Source organism: Syngnathus acus, chromosome 3, assembly GCF_901709675.1.
Source record: "Syngnathus acus chromosome 3, fSynAcu1.2, whole genome shotgun sequence".
Lineage (NCBI taxonomy): Eukaryota > Metazoa > Chordata > Actinopteri > Syngnathiformes > Syngnathidae > Syngnathus > Syngnathus acus.
The window spans coordinates 8,583,244-8,601,997 of record NC_051089.1 but is presented as its reverse complement, the minus strand read 5'-3'; the positions used below and the strand labels follow the sequence as shown (position 1 = coordinate 8,601,997).

Here is an 18,754-nt window from a genome sequence, read left to right as displayed (position 1 = left end):
ACAATCGCTTTCACTTAATTAAGACAATAGATATCATACTGCAAGGTAAAATGTCACTCATAGTGCTGTCTTGTGCATGCAGCAATTTACTACTAAGTGTTATGAGAGAGAGTGACACAAATAATAGCTGTTAAGCTGTCAGATAGCGGGGGCTGAGTCACATTAGTGAAATTAGCCGAGATACACATAAACAATGCCAGCATCTCCCTACGTCCATAGAGTACATAGGTGCAAGGGAGTGGATGCAGGAATAATATGAGACATTAGCAGTATAGATTTATCAGGATGTAAAAAGCAGGCCACCATTTGTGCAATTAAGTCTAATTTGAGGGCAGAAATGGTACAAGTGAGTGAACACCCTCTCATGCTGACACATAATTGATGCCTTTATTCAAACTAAGACACACTAAACAAAAAAAGGGTATAAATATAGAGTAAACGTACCATGAGTGACACTGTGTTTCAATCTAAACAAAAATATCAAATGAGACGGCCTGTTCACTGCTTGGCTTTATGACGGGAAGTGGATTCACGGTCAACACTGACATCTGCTGATGGTAGAATGTACATGATAAATATTGTACTGACTGAAATCAAGATGACGTCAAACTTTTTCCACTTAACATAATTAAGTACTGAAGTACATAGCAATTAAAATAGCATGACAATGTCAAGAGTAGCACAGTGCAGGTTGCACGTCAGTTAATCTCTCCGAGTGTCGTCTGTAGCCCGATATTAGTCCCTAGAAATCTCAAGTTGTCAAGAGTTGCACAGCAATTTTTTTGAATGTCTCATTTGTGTTATTTCTCATATAATTGGTGGGGCAATGCAAAAGCAAGCCAAAATAAGCTTTCTTGAGTCAGCGTGTTTTTGCAACATGATATGTCACTCTGTCAATTTACAAACACGCATACACGCTAATGTTAGTCTAAGGAGGAAGAAAAATGCCCCGACTCTTCCCTGGAGACTTCATAGCTGTCTTTGGCAATGACTGACAAGGACTCTTAAACAGGTAGCGGCTGGGGGAGCAAGGCAGACGATGTCAGCGTGTCCGCTGCAATTCTGATGTGATGATTTATGACTCCTACTTCAATTATTACTTCTACTAGATATGTTTTTCTTTGAAAATGTTGCACCTGGGGCAACAGCACATTTGAAGGACTAGTTTCTCTTCCTGGACAGGTGTAATTTTAAAATTAAATAAATTTTAAAAAAGGCTCTTGAACAAAAATTAAATAAATAAATAAATAAAAATCTCTTTTGCTCCAATGATGCAGTCTTGTGCAGTATTGACTTTCTACTGTTAGTATTGTAATCAACAGTAATACTAATTAGAAACAATAAAACAACAGAGCAATAATTTATTATTTACAACAGTACATGGATGAAAGTACACAAGGAGAAATATCAGTTCTGAGGTAAATCCTTGTTTCTTCTCAAAAGATTTTGGTAAGGCCTTTAAAGCGTTAGTTATATGGGAATTAAGGCAAAACGGTTTGGGTAGTAACAAGCCGGTGTTTGCATTTGTCATTTTGAAAAAGCCATGTTCACAAATGTCCGATGCAAAAGTGCTCTGTAAACTCATTTGTAGAATATGAATAAAGCATCATATCTGAAGATATACATCCAGACTTTCAAAAAGGTCTTAAAGCATATGGAATATTTGGAACAACCATAAAAGGAATGCAGTTTTCACTTAACACATTCATTTCATAGATAATATATTCATAGATTTTGTGATTAATAAATACATGATGATTGTCCAGCAATGCATTTTTGGGGATTTCTTGTGAAGCTGACCACTGTGATTCTCTTAGCAATTGTTTGTGTTAGTCCGCCACAACTTGCCCTCGTCGTGATCGAGCTTCTTGGCTTGTCTGTCCAAGTTGGGGCTGATACCCTTGAGTGCTGCGGAGGGCGTCCTTGAAATCCCGTTCACAGTCAGCAATCCGCCCTCTACGGGGCAGATGTAGTCTGCAGATTCGTCGGGTTTCCTCTTCCTAAGGTGACTAAACTGGGTGAAGCCAAGTTTCTTGGGCTGTAATAAACACATTTTAGGGGCGATTTCTTATAGAATGGAATTCCTGATTTGCAAAATAGTATGGTCACACTGTCAAGACAATTATGAAAAAATATTACATGATAAGACACAAATAATGAAAACCGAATAGGTTTGATTACGTAATAGTTTATTTTTACATTGACCCTTACCTTCACTTTCGATGTAGTCGTGAGGGGCACATGGCCTGTAGCATTGCCGTACTCTCTCTTCTCCTGCGTGGCCTGAGTCCCCACCAGGGTGGAGAAGGCTGTGGCTAAATGGCGACGGAGCAATGTTTTCTGCGGGGGAATATTTAGGAGCAAGGCCAAAGTCTCTGCGCTGAAGCGAGGCTCCAGGATCTGTAATAATGGATATTGTCAAGTGTGGTTTATTTCACTAAATTTGATCCTGTATGCCTGACATAAAATAAGAATTACTCACAATTAGTCCACCGTGGACACCACTGCCCCGTAGATTAGGTGCATACTCTGCAAGGTCAACTGCTCGAAGCCACTCCATCACCCGGTGGTTTGACCACTGCACTACCTCAGAAGGGGAAGGTTGTTTCTGAAGGACAATAACAAGAGATACTTGAGGTTATGCACTTATTTTTCATCGTATGCAAGAAAAGCAAACTTAAAAAGCAAGTGGCAAGATTATACCTAAACGTGAAAAGAATATCTCCCCTACAGCCTCCATTCTTTTTGAAAATCTTTCAATCAGATGTTGAAACATGTTTGTGGTATCACCCTCGAGAATTGCCAGAGGTTAGCGGGCCTACTTTATAATTGATGTCACATTTCATCCCAGAAGTATGACAGAGTTGAGGTCATGCTGGCTACCACAAAGCTCTTACTGATATAGTATGTAAATGGATAGCCGCAGTCAGAAGTAGCAATAATAGAAATGTATTTTTCGCCATCTTGTGGTCACATGCTGTCATGTCCACTGAGAAAGATGCAACACAAGTTATGAAACGTGGAGAAATCACGTAATACCTTGCATGGTTCTTTAAATTGAGATTTATACATACAAATTTGACGACACAACATAATAATGACACAATCCTCAATTTGAACGTGCTTACGTCTTCCCCAGGCCTGCGTCTGAGGCAGTGAGGGTTAAACTTGTTAGCATGGAGGACGTGGATGGCACATTTGATGCTGAGATGATGAAGTTGACTGGTCACTTTTAGGCTCAAGAGGTCATTCTAGGCAATATGAAAAGGTATCGTGAGCTTCACGTTAAATGTACAAATTGGGAATTGGACGTTCACCTCAACTTACCACTGTGAGGTATTGTATCATGCGGCCGTCCACACGAGCTTCATGGAACTGGTCTTTATACTGAGGCAAGCCGATATCATCCAGCCATCCTATGAGAGCCCGATGTATCATATAGGCAACATACTAAACATCACTTGTTGCGTTTTGAGTTTAGATAAGACTCTTACGGGTGACCCAGATATGATCTAACTCCGATGACTTCTCTGTTGTTTTATTGGTGAATGCCTTCAATGCCAACTGCAGTTTCTTCCTGTGCAAAGGGTGCTTCATTCCCATCTCCTGAGGTTACAAAGAACATTTCATTCTCATGCTTTTAGTGTTTGTATTCTTATTAATGTAGATTATTATATACGTATATATTATATGAATAATTGCAGTCTCCACAATGTACTGTCAACCACCACGTGTGTGTGTGTGGTGTTTGTTTTGGTGAAGGGTAACATCAGCCCAACCAAGAACATGATTTTAGTTGAAACTACCTCAAGTTTATTTTAGTTTTGTCATCTTAAGGCAATTATTTTAGTCATCTGGGTTTTTTTTCCTGTTCTAACCTTTTCAAGATCCTGAGGCGTGGCAGAAAGTAGCGTCTGGCCACATTCAACCCACTGCCTTGTGAGGTTGACGTAGTGGCCCAGCCCATAGTCCTCCAACCAGCCACACACCTGCTCCTTGCTCCACTGGCTGAACGGGAGATTCATGTCGCTGGCAGAGAAAATGGAGCAAATCGGCACATTAATTAGTATTTGAAATAACAAGTACTGTAGAGTACTTCATTTAAGAAAATATAACAATGTTTGGGCTTATTTCAAACAACAAAAAGTATTCACTTGTGGGTCTTATGTTGCGGACACTTACCGTACAGAGGCAGGAGATTCCGGGGTACGGGTCAGTCTCGGTCCCGCTGTTGCTCGGAACCCGCCTCTTCTAAAAGGACCAGTATCTGGATCCTCTGCATTGCTGCCTCCAGAATTTGTTCTTCGAAGTCTAGGTAGTGAAGAGTGATAAAATGCTAAATTGGAATGATAGGAGCTGCTTTTACGTACTTGGTTGGATGATCCAACAAATTAATGAAATTACAATCTCACTTTGGCCTATTTAATTGACACACATTGAAAAAGTGTCCCTGTCTGATTTGAGCTGCTCAAATCATTATCACTTGATGAATAATTATTTTCCCATATGTACGTATAATGCATTTGCCACACCCACTTTCCCCAAAGTCTCCTGAGGCTCCGGTTTGTCTTCATGTATTCCGGCGAGCCCACATTCCTCTGGCCTGGTGGGCTGTTTGTCCCGGGGCTGTTCTTTGCTGAAAAATTTTTTATAAAATATATCAGCATGAATCATGATCAATGCAATTTTGTAATAGTATACTCTATTGCAATTTGAGGACTAATAATGGCTACAGGTTTGTACTACATTAACTGTGCTATATTTAAAAAGCTCATGTCTTGAACCTGGAGGGGGGGGGGGCAGCCTAAAGTGTGTTTTATTTCTGTAAGCAGGAATATCAATTGGGGTGAGTTATAATGGTCAGTGGTGGGTGGAGCTGGGCTATGTGCGGTCATCAGAAAAGAGGAAAGGGTGTGTTAGCTTAGGGAGAAAAAAAAAAGCATCCATCCCCTGATTCTTCCCAGTCTGAAGTCCCTGCAATTACTGAAGATCAAAAGTAGTACTCCCTCTGGTTACAGGGGAGCGGCTTGCTCCGAATATAAGTTCTGTCTGGTAATATAATATTGTTAATATATTTACTTTGGCTGGAGTCTCCGTCTTCACTGTCATCTGGAGAGCGTTCACTTTGGAGCTCAGTGCTGCTCTCTGTAGGGGACGAACGGACAGGCAGCATCGGACTCCTGGTGTCCCTCTGTTTCAAGTCCCCACCCCAGATACAAACAAATGGTTAACTGACACGACATATCTAATTGCATTAGATGTGCACATGCTATGCGGTCACAAGCAACAGATGTGAAATTCATCAGTCATATTTTTTGTAATTTATCATATGCCTTCTAACCCCTAGCTAAATGGGAAACTAGTAATTAGCGTCAAGAAAATAAGATGAAGTACTTGACCTTTTTTGTCAGGACTGAAATTATATCAAACTGATTTGGGATCATAGTTTGTGGTATACAGTGTGTCCAGTTAAACTATTCCAAACACTTTTATAACAATCACTCGCATTTATTTGCTGAATACGGCAGGGCTCGGTCCCTATCTGCTGCAAATAGCGCTGTTTGGAGTGGATATGGTTCTATGAAAGTATGTGCACTACTGTTACGGGAAGTGATAATGACACAAATAAAAAAACATGAGCGCCAAACCCCTGCTGCACAGCCTCCACTCTTTTGGGAATACTTTCAACCAGATGTTGCAGTGTGTTTGTGGGAATTTTTGTCCACCCAGAACAACATTTTGGGCGGTCAAGGGTCACTAAGAGTCTGACTCCCACTCGTGAATATTTTGTTTGAGGACATCATCGTGAAATGATTGGAACAGCAGATGGTTGGGGACTCTGGGTGGGTCACTCAGGCATTTAGCCATTGAAAAGGAACAAACCAACTCCTTGAGTTTAAAGATACTCAGCCCAGTTGAGTATATTTGTGTATCCGGCATTGGACATTTAGGACCAGAAATAGATTCATGCTGGAACAGAAAAGGGCATAGTTTAAGCTGTTCCTGATTTACCCATCTGCCTCGGACAAATTAGGGTGGAAGGGTGGAATTATTGCTACTGTTTTGGACTCTATTCTCACTCAAACTGTTTCTCAAAATTGCCGTTATTCCCTTGCCGCCAGTCCAGGGTGTAAACCATGGAACCCGACTGATTAAGCCGGTCCTTGAGCACTGGCGGAGCTAGGATTTTTTCTTTGGGGGAACGTAGAGGGAGGGGGAAAGACATCTCAGGGGGCCCGGAAAACATTTTTGGGGGTTTTCACAAACACCCCAAAATTCTTAAGAAAACACTGATGAATATTCGTTTTTTGTTCCCAATAGAGGAAGGGGGATATGTGGAAGAAAAATCGGAAAATACGCAAAACACGATTTTCTGTGGAAAGAAATTTATAGAAAAAAACTGAAAAAAATCTGTCAATTTTCTGGCCTGGCACATGGGGCGGGCATATTGTCCAAAGCTTGAGAAGTAAAAAAGCAAATACCTTTTGTGTCTGACCGGGTGATAAGTCCGCCATGCTACTTGCTGATGTTTGTGTCTCTGGCCTGAATAGACATCAGCAACATTATGAGCAGAAAAGTAACGATGCCATAGATTTACTATCATTGACGTGATACGTCTTGAAATACCTGCAATCACTGTCCTTCTGAGACAAAATTGATGTTTGATGAGAGGAGGCACTATTTGTGGAAACCTAAATCATGTAAAAAAAAAAAAAGAAAAATCATAAACATTCACATTCCAAGTATTTCCTCCTACAAGAAAAAAAATGAGGCAGTTTATTTTTTACCCACATCAGACTTGAGATCCTCAGACTTTGCACTGCTAGAATCAGCATTCTTCTTCAGACCTTGCTCTTCTTCCTCACTGCTACTGGAATTTGTCCTCCCGTTGGACAGTGAATGGCCAGCAGGTGGAGCTACAACAACAAAGTAGAATTTATTTGCTTTGTATTGAGCTTTCCGTATCTCCAATCATGGTTGTCTTTGATTAGAAAAATCATAGTCAACGAGGAGGAGGATGCTTGATTACCTTGCCTTGTGTTGTGTGTCAGATCTCTGAATTGCTTGCACTGGTTTAAGAGCAGAGTGAGCTCCTCAATGTGCCGGTCCTACAGAAATAGAAATGAAAGGGTGTTCAAGGTCAACTTAATCCATTAAGATTTTTATCTAAGCATAAGAAACACACAGATGCTGCTTCCTGCTGCCCCTGACCACGAGGCCACACCAATGGCCTTTTCAACATATGGTCGACATGAAAAGAGCATTTGGGGCGGGGACAAACATCGGACCGACTCGGTTGTGGTGAGCAGCTGCAGCGTGTGTGCCTTTTTTGAAGTGGTGCCCTAGCTTGGCTTCGTCGTGGCTCTCTTACTGCAGCTCTCTCCCAAATTAGGCTTGGCAGATCGAGGTCTACTTAAGTGTGGCTTTGACTGAGTTGGCCTTGGGGCGTGTACGCGTGTTCACCAGCCCCTGCCACATGTAGACCCACGCCTGCAAGTCTTTAGTCTACGATTCCCCACGAAGAAGAACACAAGAGCAATGGTGTTCTATAATTGGATGGAGGGTGGTGTCTGTGTTTAACTTTTAGAATGTGTCTCGCGATGCCTTCCTGGTGATGATCTAGACTGTATGAGATTATCATATTTTGTTTAATTGAATGATTAACAGAGGGATATAGAAGGCAGAATTACCTTTTCATCATTGGCAGCTTCCAAGGATTTTATGTCTCTTCTAAGTCTTTGCAGCTCTTGGTCTATGATGAAGAGAAATACATTTTACATCATCAAACGTAAAATCGTTTAAGGTGATGGTTCAGCTATACAGATTTTATTTAAATTTTTAGGCGATTTAAATACATTTAGCTCTTATCGCTCGGTGGCGGTATAACAGCAAAGGGTGGATGTTCTGCTCACCTCTCTCAGTGCTCTCAGTGGCTCGGGGAGGTCTGGCTAAAAGCTGAGTGTGTAAGCTCTCAATCTCAGCATTCTTACCCAGGAGAAGCTGCTGAAGGCTGCTGATTTCCACCTAACAGACCGACAGTTTAGGTTCTTAAGTTTACCAGAAGACAAGATGTTCTGCAACCTAGTATGTGCCTACTTGTGTATGTTTCACACGCACAAGTCTTCCAGTAACACACTAATGAAACACACCAAAAAGCCTGAGCTCAATAAGACTGTTGTCAAAAGCATTTAGAGCATTTAATTTTTAAGTTTAAGCCATTTAACACATGGTATGAATCGTGATAATGGTTTGAGAAAGAAAATCTGAGTGAAAGAAAATGCAGCACTAAAGTAAAAGGGAGCTGTTACGTATTGCGGGAAGTCATTAAATCTCTTTTGTCATGTTACACCATATTTAAAATGTTTTTTGAGAAATCATAATTAAATGTGTGCACATAAAATGAGTGACTCACTTAACTGCCTGGCCCAACTGATTGGTTCAATAGCATTGGGGAAAGTTGAGTGGCCATTTAGCAATAATTGGACACTGATACAGTACTTATGGTCTAGACCAGCGGTTCCCAAATGTTGTCACACTGGGACCCATGTTTTTTTATTTTTTTATTTATTGTCACTCAGTCGCAACACACTTCGTATTGATGTGAAGAAAATGTATTATTGTTCTAAAATGAAACTTGTGTGCATCATAATTTTAAACATAACACGATTTGCATGTATATAAATAAAGTAAAATTACATAGCACAATTGCACCGACAAACCAGTTGAAAATCGCTTGTGTTCAATCTATAAAGTCGATGAATATTATTTTATTTTATATATTTTACCTTGCTTGCTTTGAGTCTTTTCTCATACTCCAACTTCTCATCTTCCAAATGTTGCACTTTGTCTTTTAGAATCTTGAGCTCCCGCACCAAACACTGCAACAAATTGTAAAGCAAATTCATTCAAAAGCTGCTATCGACCACAACTCGCACCCAGTCACCACTATTAAATCATATTAAAAAAAACTTAATCTAATACTAAAACAAATAAACACAATCAAACCTGCTCTAAAAACTAATTAGAACTTACAACATTTCAAATCAAAACAAAATAAAAGCTACGTATAATGAAAACCAAATCCCAACCTATAAAAACCCTGGTCCTTTGATCTTTCATCTTAAAAGACATCACAGCAACACTCATAAAAAAAAAAGCAAATAAAAAGCAACATTGAGCCTAAACCACTGCAACTCTTTACAAGAATGCTACAAAGCATGCCGGGAACCCATTTATTAGTGAATCAGGCCCATAGAGTTTCTTGACTTATGACCCCTACTGCTGTTAGGGGTGTGTGTGCGTGCGTGCGTGCGTGCGTTTGTGTCATTCAGTCTGAACTCAGGGATAAACACATCAATGTGAGACAAAGCATGCCGTGCTCAACGTCACTAGTCATGCATCAGACTGTGCGTACGCTCTCGCCGTCGTTGTGTCGCAGCTGCTCTGCTTCTGAGCTACTCTCATCAATCCCGTCTGCAGCCTCCTCCTCTAGTTTGGGCTTCACCTCTGCTGCCGTGTAACATGAGGGGTTGGCGTCCTCGGGGGACAAGGAGTGGGCGGAGCATGGCGCTGGTGAGCTGTTGTCAGCTGGGTTCTCAGAGGCTTTTTTCTCCTGGATCTTGCTATTGATCTCCTTCTGAAATCTACACATCTGCTCCTGCAGCTCACTAATGAAATTCACAACGCTCTGCCGGATGCAGTGTGGGAGAGAGAAAAATTGAAAGAGCGTTTTAGAGGGGAGGAAAGTGAAAGAGATACATTTATCGGTATTTATGGTCATATCGCTGTTTGAATGACACATTGTCACACGTGACACCAGGTCTGCTGGTAGAGTTCAGTTATATGTAGAAAAAAAATGCTCTTGGTAACTACACTGTTGCATTTTTCCTTAAAACTACTTCTTTCTTCAGCCTTGCTTTGTCATTTAGCCAAACTACACAGACTGGCTTTAATCCATTCACCAATCTCCATTTTGTTCTGAATTAGCGTACGTTATTTTGATTTCCTTTCATTATGTATATTTATTTGATAATTGCACAGCACAGTATGTTGCGGTTAGCATGTCTGCGTTGCAGTCAAACTGTTTGGATTTGAGTCTTGGCTCAGGCCTTCTTGGATGAAGTTTGAGTGTTCTCTCCAGGATCTCGTGCCTCCTCCCACTTTGGAAAAACATCAATTTTAGTTGTTTTGTTTAAATTGTCAAAAGGTGTGAATACACTGTCATTTTTTTCAATGTTTGTCTGTGTTTACCTTTCAATTTACTGGCAACCAGTCCAGGGTACAGTACTGCTCGGGAGGTGAGGTGCTTCACATAAACACACCTGACTTATCGAATTTTGTGCTGAAGAGCTTGGACAGTGACACATCAACTGTACCACTTGCCCATGTGACAAAACATTCCATTCTGGTGTCATCAAATTTTTTCCTCAATGGCACTCATTCTTCTAAGGTGGCCCCCAAAAGCCAAAGGAAAGCATGCTTGTACCTATTTTTGTTTCTCACCGAGCTAAGCTATGGTAAATTATTATACGACAAGATCGCCCCGATTTGGCTTGATATATTTTTACAATTTCAAAACAGTGGAAATGAATTAATCGACCAGCGTATGAGCTTTCAAAGCTTCGTCACAAATAGTATGCACTACTAATGCCACGGGGGTGAATTGTTTCTCCATGTTTTCAAAGAAATAGTGCCAGTGATTCGCCTGAGCGGGTTGTAAACAGCACCCAAGTTATGCTGGGACTGTCGACAGAGGAAGTCTCGCATGGGGTCCAGTGTAGAGAATATGACAGATGATCTGAAGCCCCTCCATGGCTAAATTTAACTCAGAGCTTACTTGTTCAAAAGTAGAGTGGGGTGGAGGGACTTCAAGGTGTGTTTGTGTAGTAAAAAGCACATGTAAGTGTTTAAAGAAAGGTTTTTTTCCATCCCTCCTCTTGATTCCAAACATATGTTGCAAGGAAACATTCATACAATGAAAGTGCATTGACAAGAAGTGCGGCCCTCAGCTATCATCATCAACTACGCATTTTTTTCTGCTTTAATGTCAAACACTTTTGTTCACATGCATTTGAACAAATTGGGCTCTCCCTCCTCAAGAGCTTCCTTTCTTCATAATGACATTGTGAATCTTTGCCAACACACAGAAACAAAATCTGGGCTGTGAAGCCTCACACGTGTTCCTCCTTCCATCATGCCAGCTCTACTATGGCTGAACTCCTTTCACCTGAGGACACAAAGGCCCTTTGACTGGCCATGTTTTGACAGCAACGTTACAGCATTCTGTCTGCCTCTAATTGTACTTCTTCTCAGTTTCATAGCAAAAAGTTCATCCACTGGTAATCCAACACAACAGTCTTAAGCAAATGTGCAATGAAAATGAGAACAAAAATTGAACGTTTAGGATCTTTGTATTCCTGCTACTAAGCATCAACTCATGCCAGACTTTTTATGAATGTTCCTTCCCATCTGTCCAGAGAGTGTTTATGGACTTCCATAAAATCAGCAGCTGACTTCAAGTCCACAGTACGGTACAGGTTCCCGTATGTTGCCTTGTCATTCTTGGCAGACTTGTGCTAAAATTTCCAAAGGTTCTCTAAACAGAAATGTCCCAGGAGATTTAAGCTAAACTCGCTCTTCCTTGAAAATACGACTCAATGAAAATAGGGTCTAAAGTTCTTTGTCAGTGAAGCTGTCTCGCATACGCTTGCAAAACTGTCTACAATTAGGAAGTTCCCAAAACCCAATGACCTCCGTAAGATCCAAAACTAAGAAAAATTACAATCTCTCTCATCCTCACGAACAAAGCTATCATTTTCAATAGATATGTTCTTTTCATGAATGGATGATTTTAAAAGCCTTACCTCTGCTTTATGTTGCCTCTCTCCTCCTGGGCTCTGTTTCTCCTCCATGTCTGTCAGCTTCAGCTTCAGGTAGGACACCTCCCCCTTAAGACTGAGCTTCTGCTTCTCCAAGGTTGTCCTATGCAGGAGCTCCTGTCACAGAGCAGAAAAAAAAAACATGCTGCAAATACAAGCGCAGAATGGACACCGTGCTATGTGACACTCACTTAACAAAGGCGACATTAGGTATGAGGCACAGCAAGCTACGAGTTCTGTAATAACAGTCTCCGTGGACAAACCCACTGCTTTCAGGAGGCTATATATAAACAACGCATGACCACTATTTATAATGCCTATTTCGCAGCTCACTCAAAGTACACAGCGGGATTGGTGGCGAGAAAGCAGGGGGAGGGGGCACACACATGCAAAACATGCTGGAAAATAACAGAAAAATGACTTAAACTGGTAATTAGGCTGTCAGATTGAACGGCTGCCAATCAAAGCCCAAGCTGTGAGTGTCTCAACCTTGAGACCATGCAAGCAGATGGAGTGCTAATTTTATTCTTTCCAAGCAGGTGTTAAATCATTCAAAGCCAAAAAATATGCATCTGAAGCCCACATGGACAAGAATATATTTGAAACATTGACTTTGGAAACTATCCGCCTTTCCTTTTCAAGGGCATGTGGAAAATATTAGAGCTTTGTCACCAAGAAGAGATTTACGGCTCAGGTCCAAAGCCTCATAATGACCACGTCCCAGGCAAACCGGTCCTGGCTGCCCTTTGATACACTGCACAGCTCTGCACAGTGCATTTTATCATCAACAATGAGACTCATTCCAGGGAATTGTATTATTCGGTAAGATCACAGGTTGGCAATGAGAAGGAGAGGTACAATCAAATTTGACACACAGTTACCTTATACTGTAACGCCTGCCTGGAGCGGAGCAAAGTGTGCTTCACGCATAGTCGCGAATAGTTCCCAGGCTCATGACGCTTTACATGTCATATATCCTTTTCCATGCTTTCTTTAATGGAGTTAAATAAGTTGTACAGATGAAGAGCAAATAACTGCAAGTGGAAGACTCTTTCTCTTCAAGAAGTACAACCCCTACCCGGTCTCCCGCCCATCTCGCCACCTTTTTCAGCTTTTCCTCCCTTCTTAAGCCATTAGTCAGGCTTGGCGTTCCTTTCTATTTCACTCTTCTCTGTATTAGAGTGAGAGAGCATGCACAGACTAAGTTGTGGTTAAAGGTTAGGGGTGTGGCTATTACAACTCTAATCACCTGCCCAGACAGACCAGTTGAGCCCAGCATAAACCGGGCAGAGACTCCGTGACTGACACCGTCTCGGAATGAGTCTGGGCATCCTAAATATTTTGGTTTCCAAGGTAATCTGTAGCTCCATAGAGTGGAATTTTCAGCAGGAATGTCTTCCCAGGGAGAAAAATATATTAACAGAGACTGGATCTGCAGTAGGGATTTATTATGAATAACTCATTGGGGTCATCTTGAAGATCATTCATTAGTCAAAGAATGTCTATAGAATAGTTTCTGTTGCGGTAAAAGTCAAACCAAATGAGTGGAAGGAGAGATCAAGCGTACCTGCTGCAGCATCTCTTCTGTGGCGTTGAGTTTGAGCCGATGCTCTACCACCGAAGTCTGCAGATCACAGATTTTTACCTCCTGAGCTTCCACCTGGTCTGTCAGCACACCCACCTGTGTGTGCATGAGCAAACAAAACACACTGTTGACACTGCAACAGGACATGCGTGTCATCTACTGTGTGTACATACAATGTTCATTTGCGCTGGAATGTCAACCTCTATATTTCATGTAATGACAGAGCAAGCTTACAAGAGTTCAGTGACCTGAACATTGTTGGAATTGTTTTTAGCAAGTTGATTGTAAAACTGAAACGAGGCTGCAGCAGAGTTTGGAATCCTTGACGGCGACCTTGTGTGACTGTTAAATTGTGTTGTTTTGAATCATGCAAGCTAAAACACATTCTGTAACGTTCAATTGGAGCTGATTTCCCAGAGGACTGTTGTATCTGAGAACTAAATAAACAAACAGGGAAACTGTTCCCACACATCAACAGTGCACTGCTTGCTTGCTAGCCTTAACCTGTCTGAGGTATGCACTTATTCAACTGTTCCTAAAACTTGTAATCTTTGCACATCACTCTACTGTTGTGTTGTAATAGTGCTAAACCCACACTATAGCGCTTTGTTCCCGGTCCTGGAAAGGAAACGCAGCAGTTATGCAACATTTACAGCCTGATACAGTGGCCTACCTCTACCCTTTAACCTGCTTTGAGTCAACTCAATCTTACTACGACAGCAGGTCATTTGTTTAAATAAGATGCAATCTAAAAGTGAAACTAGAAAGAGTAGCGAGCATAAATGGAGTCAACTCACCTGCAATATGAGAGATTCTTTGTCTCCTTCCAGACGTGATAAACGCTCCTGATAAGACTCACTGTTGTTTGATGACTGGACGTTTACCTTCGGAACATACAGGTCAAATGTTATTGCATTGATGAAACAGAACAGTTACCCAACAGGTCAAATCTGGTTTTCTTCAAATGAGGCTGCAGCAACTTGCAGAAAATTGTACATGGAGAGCTGCTCACTGCCTCCGCCTGTAAGAGGTTTACTGCCTCTAATCCTATTCAAATTGTTCAATATATTTTATTCCATCTGATTAGCGGGGACTTGGATGAAGCCTCAGGGCTTCCTGTGTATTTAGAGATATTTTTGAGCGATCAATGGCAAGGAATGGATGATTGCAGCCCAATGAGCTACATTTACTCAGAAATGTTCACAAAACCACACTTGTGGAAACATTATGTTGTTTAGCCTTGAGCCTTTGCCAGGAATCCCAAGTGGTTTGCAACAGTTTTGTTTGAAACCAAAATAAGGTCTTTAGCAAACTCTTATCCGAGAGGCATTACAACAAAATGTGTGTATTTTATCTTAACATGCATCATTTTAGTAGATATTTTGTGCAGTGTTGTGTAGCCAAAGGCTTTTTCATTCCCAAATGCAAACACAATGTTTATCTTGGTTGCTCGTTTTATTTTATCCTTCCTTACCTTCAAGTCTGATACGCTCCTAAAACCACGTTTAGTAACTCAAATCCTAATGCTTTTTACCAGGAAAACTAAAGAGACACCTACACAGTACAGTTGGTGCGCTCACTGTATATCACCCTAAAATCTACAAGACATACAATTACAACAAATGGTCTTTAAAAAAAACGTATTCATGCAAATTCAAAATACTTTGCGTGAGAAAACTGCTGCTAAAAGGTTAAGAAAACTGCAGTTTGTTTGAATTCAAACCTCATCTCGGAGAAAACTTGAGTGATGTCATGCAGGATTTTATTTATTTATTTAATATTTATTTATTTATGTTTTTATTGTTTTATTTATTATTATTTTTCTTCTTCCAGAAAGTCCCACTTTTATTTAGTAAAGCAAAATATTTCCGTTGCTAATATAAATGAGTGCTTATGTAAAATGTTGTCTTCTATGCACCCTACCGGCTCACTATAATTATAACAATGGATGTTGCCGGATGACTGATTCCCTAATGACATCATGATGGTTTCGTGTTGACTTGGTAACTTGAAAGTGTCAGGAAACGATTGAAACTCACATGCACATAGATTCATCTTTGTGTGTGTGTGGGGGTGTGTGTGTGAGAGAGAGAGACAGCACAACAACAAAGGAGTCACGTAAGTGAGTTTGCAGGCAAGAGTAGCACAGAACGAGGACGTGCACGAGGAGGATAGCTCACCTTTCTAAGCCAAGCAAAGTGTTTGTAGAAGTCAATGTCATACTCCATTCTACAGGCCCATTGTCGTAGCTTTGGCTCTCAATATTGGCTACTATTAAGAATTTCGTTTGCGGGCTGCATAGAACCAGCAAGAAAAACAAAGTCCAGTGTCATAAGTGAGTCCCAGCGATAAATCCTCACATTGGTGGACTTGTATGCTCCCTCTTGCAGACCATCCACGGTGCTGACAGCACCGAGAGGCCCTTGGCGGTTTTTGAGTCTGGACAGAGATTTTTGAGCTAAGCCTGAATAACTCAAATGATGCCAATTGGCTCGACTCCCTTTTCTTTTCTTTTCTTTTCTTTTCCTACCTCTTTTCTACCTCCTCCTCCGAGTTATTTTTCTTCTCTCGCTTTCTCAAAACAACTCAAATTGCCTCTTTATGTACAATAACGCCGCTTTTACTGCTCTCATCTTCTCCAGTCCTTCCTGACGCTCTTCACTGTCACGCCGGCCGAAGTACCTCCTGGTCTTAAACTAAAGGGGCTCGAGGGGGGGAGTTCTCTGCAGCACATGCTCCTCAGATGTGGTGTCGAGCAAAAGTTTAGAAAGAAAGAGGAGGAGGAGGAAGGAGAAAGTTTTGCGAGTGTAGAGTTCATAGAAGTTCAAAGCAGAAAATATGGCTATAACTGGCAAGTGAGGCCACTTTTGGAGACACAGCAATTGCTGCAGGAAATTAAGGAAAGAAAATGCAGGTATAAAGATGAAGGGAGAAAATGGGCTCGCTTGTATTTGAACAGGAACTCTGGTTCTCATTAGGGCCATCATTCACCTAACTCCCTCAGGACACGCCGGTCCAGATGTTGAAGATGGGAAACAAAATATGAGACAGACCTACATTTGTCTGCGGTGTTCATGGTTTTATTTGATAGATTTGCTTCTGTACTTGATGATTGAAGTGCATGCGTGTGTGTGTGAACTCACTTTGTCTCTATGTAGTCAAGTTAGTACAGTCTGTGCTACTACAATGTTCTTCATTGCTTCCTTCGACCTCCTGCAGTGCCCCCAAAATGTCGGTCATCTCAAGAAACTTTAAAAAGGATTTTATGTGTGGTACAGGCTAAAGGTCTGAGTGTCTAATGACATCAGGTAACTTTAGAGCATTTTATCTTAAGTAAAGGAACATTGGGGGTTTGGGACAGAAGTGTAATTTGACCTTTTTCCCTGCATCAATTCCGAGTTTTTAAGTAGAGCATTATACACACTCGACACTTCATTAGGCTCAAACTAATAGGTGTTTTTTTCAATAAGTCTTTTCAAATGCTCAATTTGGACCAGTGCTGAAATAAAGTTTGACTCTGTTCATTATTGCAGTTGTAGCTTACATTAGTGAAGAACTGCACTGCATCATACTTAGAGCTGTTTCTAGAATGCTGATTAGATTTTGAATCTATACTATAGAATACTGTAATTGATGTGAAAATGTGCCGTACACGTGTTTTTACACCATTGCCATCATGTCCGAGGCTTGATTTGTTCAGCAAAATCTGTGTTCATGCAATACTAATATGTGTGTACAGCTGCATTGCATCACGCTGAGAGGTGGTTACAATATTCAAGTTACCAAAAAAAAACTCCCAATATGATGCAATGTACTGTATTGTAATTCTATATGGCATCTACAATAATAACACTAATAACCAAATCATTTTCATGGTTTTATACAAAGAGTAAGCATTTTTTTGTACATCCGTGCATATTCATTTTATTTTATTTGTGTTTTAGGGCAAATTGCGGCCTGTGTTAAGAGCAGTTCCTGAGATTGCCTGTTGGGCGCAATATTGTACAAGAGCGTGGCTTTAACTATCTGGAAAATAAATGGTGTGCAGTGGAGTTCGTTTCCACCTCATGCACCCTCAAATTACAGGTTTAATTTGTGTGTCGCTATAATAACAACGTCTGAGCAAAAAGTGCTTTCACTGCTCTGATCCTTAAATTAAATCACACACAGAAAAGGAGATGAGACTTGCCATCACGGACGGGCCTTTGTATCTTCAGTGATAACCTGTTATTAGGCATGTTAGGGTCTCCGCAGTTTGCAAATGGCTGGGCTGCTGCCTTATATTATTAGAAGTGTGTCTTCTGACCCTCTGCTAGGAGAGAATTTAAAATAACATTTTATAATCCCAAAAATCTATCACCTCTTTGAGAAAGTAGAGTAAGGGGACAGACTGTGCATGTTCATGGACATGGACATGTCCAGTCACAATATTAGGTACATCCCTACAATCTAATGAGATCAATACAAGTGAGAGCTGGATCAAAGATTTTACAATTCTAAAAATAATAATGCAATTGGTATGAGAGAAGTATTGATTGAACAATCTATTTACATTGTATTAAAGTGGCTGTCCTTGAGACATAATGGGAAGTGGGTTTTTTTTTCTTATTGTGAGAGAGCAAGCTTTGACCATGGCATAGTGCAGGAAAGTACAACAAATACAATATTTTTCAATTAACCTCAACATAGAATTAACTTCTTTTTTTTTTTTAAATAATTATAGAAATTTGATCCAGCTTTTCTATTGTATCTCTCTAGCTTGAACATTAATTGTGAGCAAAATCACTGATATTTTTTTTAAAGCTGTTACCTTCTCAAAGTAAAATCAAATGGAGGTGTGAGATAGAAATTCTTACCTGAAATAATGTCATCCATTTGCTCTAACACAGCAACCAACATGCTGCATGCATTTGAAACTATAGCAACCAATAGTCAGTGAAAGTGGCAGGTCAGAGATGCTCATTTAGCAGCTCTAAGTGGTCACTTTAAGCTGGAGGAAGCGCTTCTCCTCAGACAACTTTACTCTGAGTTCTGAAAGCTGTCAAGGCATCTGACTAACTTGCCACTTGAAATAACACCCTGACTCTCACTTTGGCTTTAAACACTCCTGTCATTCTGCGGCCCAAACCTTAAACCCATTGTCGTTGCTCATATTCCAAATCCAAACCAATTGTCATATTTAGAAATGTTTTGACGTGTATTTCCTTCAAGTTTAGAATTGTTTGTTTTTGTATGGTTTGTCTTGATTTATGTTGATGTGTGACTTTATTACATAAATGGCATACAAAGT

General features: G+C 40.6%; 1 protein-coding gene across 5 annotated transcripts; it reads right to left on the bottom strand.

Annotated features, from left to right (window-relative positions):
• Positions 1-1,341: 1,341 nt before the first annotated feature.
• Positions 1,342-16,193, bottom strand: ppfibp2a (PPFIA binding protein 2a). Of its 5 annotated transcripts, XM_037247770.1 has the most exons (22): positions 15,645-16,193; positions 14,262-14,348; positions 13,447-13,560; positions 11,865-11,996; positions 9,416-9,688; positions 8,787-8,879; positions 7,914-8,025; positions 7,692-7,753; positions 7,031-7,109; positions 6,793-6,917; positions 6,628-6,692; positions 6,483-6,543; positions 5,080-5,191; positions 4,537-4,636; positions 4,183-4,311; positions 3,879-4,029; positions 3,495-3,606; positions 3,328-3,416; positions 3,129-3,251; positions 2,483-2,608; positions 2,212-2,400; positions 1,342-2,038 (listed from the first exon to the last, which is right to left on the bottom strand). In XM_037247770.1, exons 1-22 carry the CDS (start codon positions 15,690-15,692, stop codon positions 1,814-1,816), a joined length of 2,607 nt encoding a protein of 868 aa, XP_037103665.1. In that variant the 5' UTR covers positions 15,693-16,193; the 3' UTR covers positions 1,342-1,813. The 5 variants fall into 5 exon arrangements, with proteins under 5 accessions (XP_037103665.1, XP_037103666.1, XP_037103670.1 ...); XM_037247771.1 differs by lacking the exon at positions 9,416-9,688 and having other exon boundaries at positions 15,645-16,189; XM_037247775.1 differs by lacking the exons at positions 13,447-13,560; positions 14,262-14,348; positions 15,645-16,193 and adding an exon at positions 12,958-13,047.
• Positions 16,194-18,754: the final 2,561 nt, after the last annotated feature.

Coding starts and splice junctions, on each gene's coding strand:
- ppfibp2a (XM_037247770.1), bottom strand. CDS start 15,692: ATGGAGTATGACATTGACTTCTACAAACACTTTGCTTGGCTTAGAAAG. Junction 6,693..6,792: donor CTGAGGATCTCAAGTCTGAT/GTGGGTAAAAAA, acceptor TACATGATTTAG/GTTTCCACAAATAGTGCCTC. Junction 4,637..5,079: donor AGACGGAGACTCCAGCCAAA/GTAAATATATTA, acceptor AAAATTTTTCAG/CAAAGAACAGCCCCGGGACA.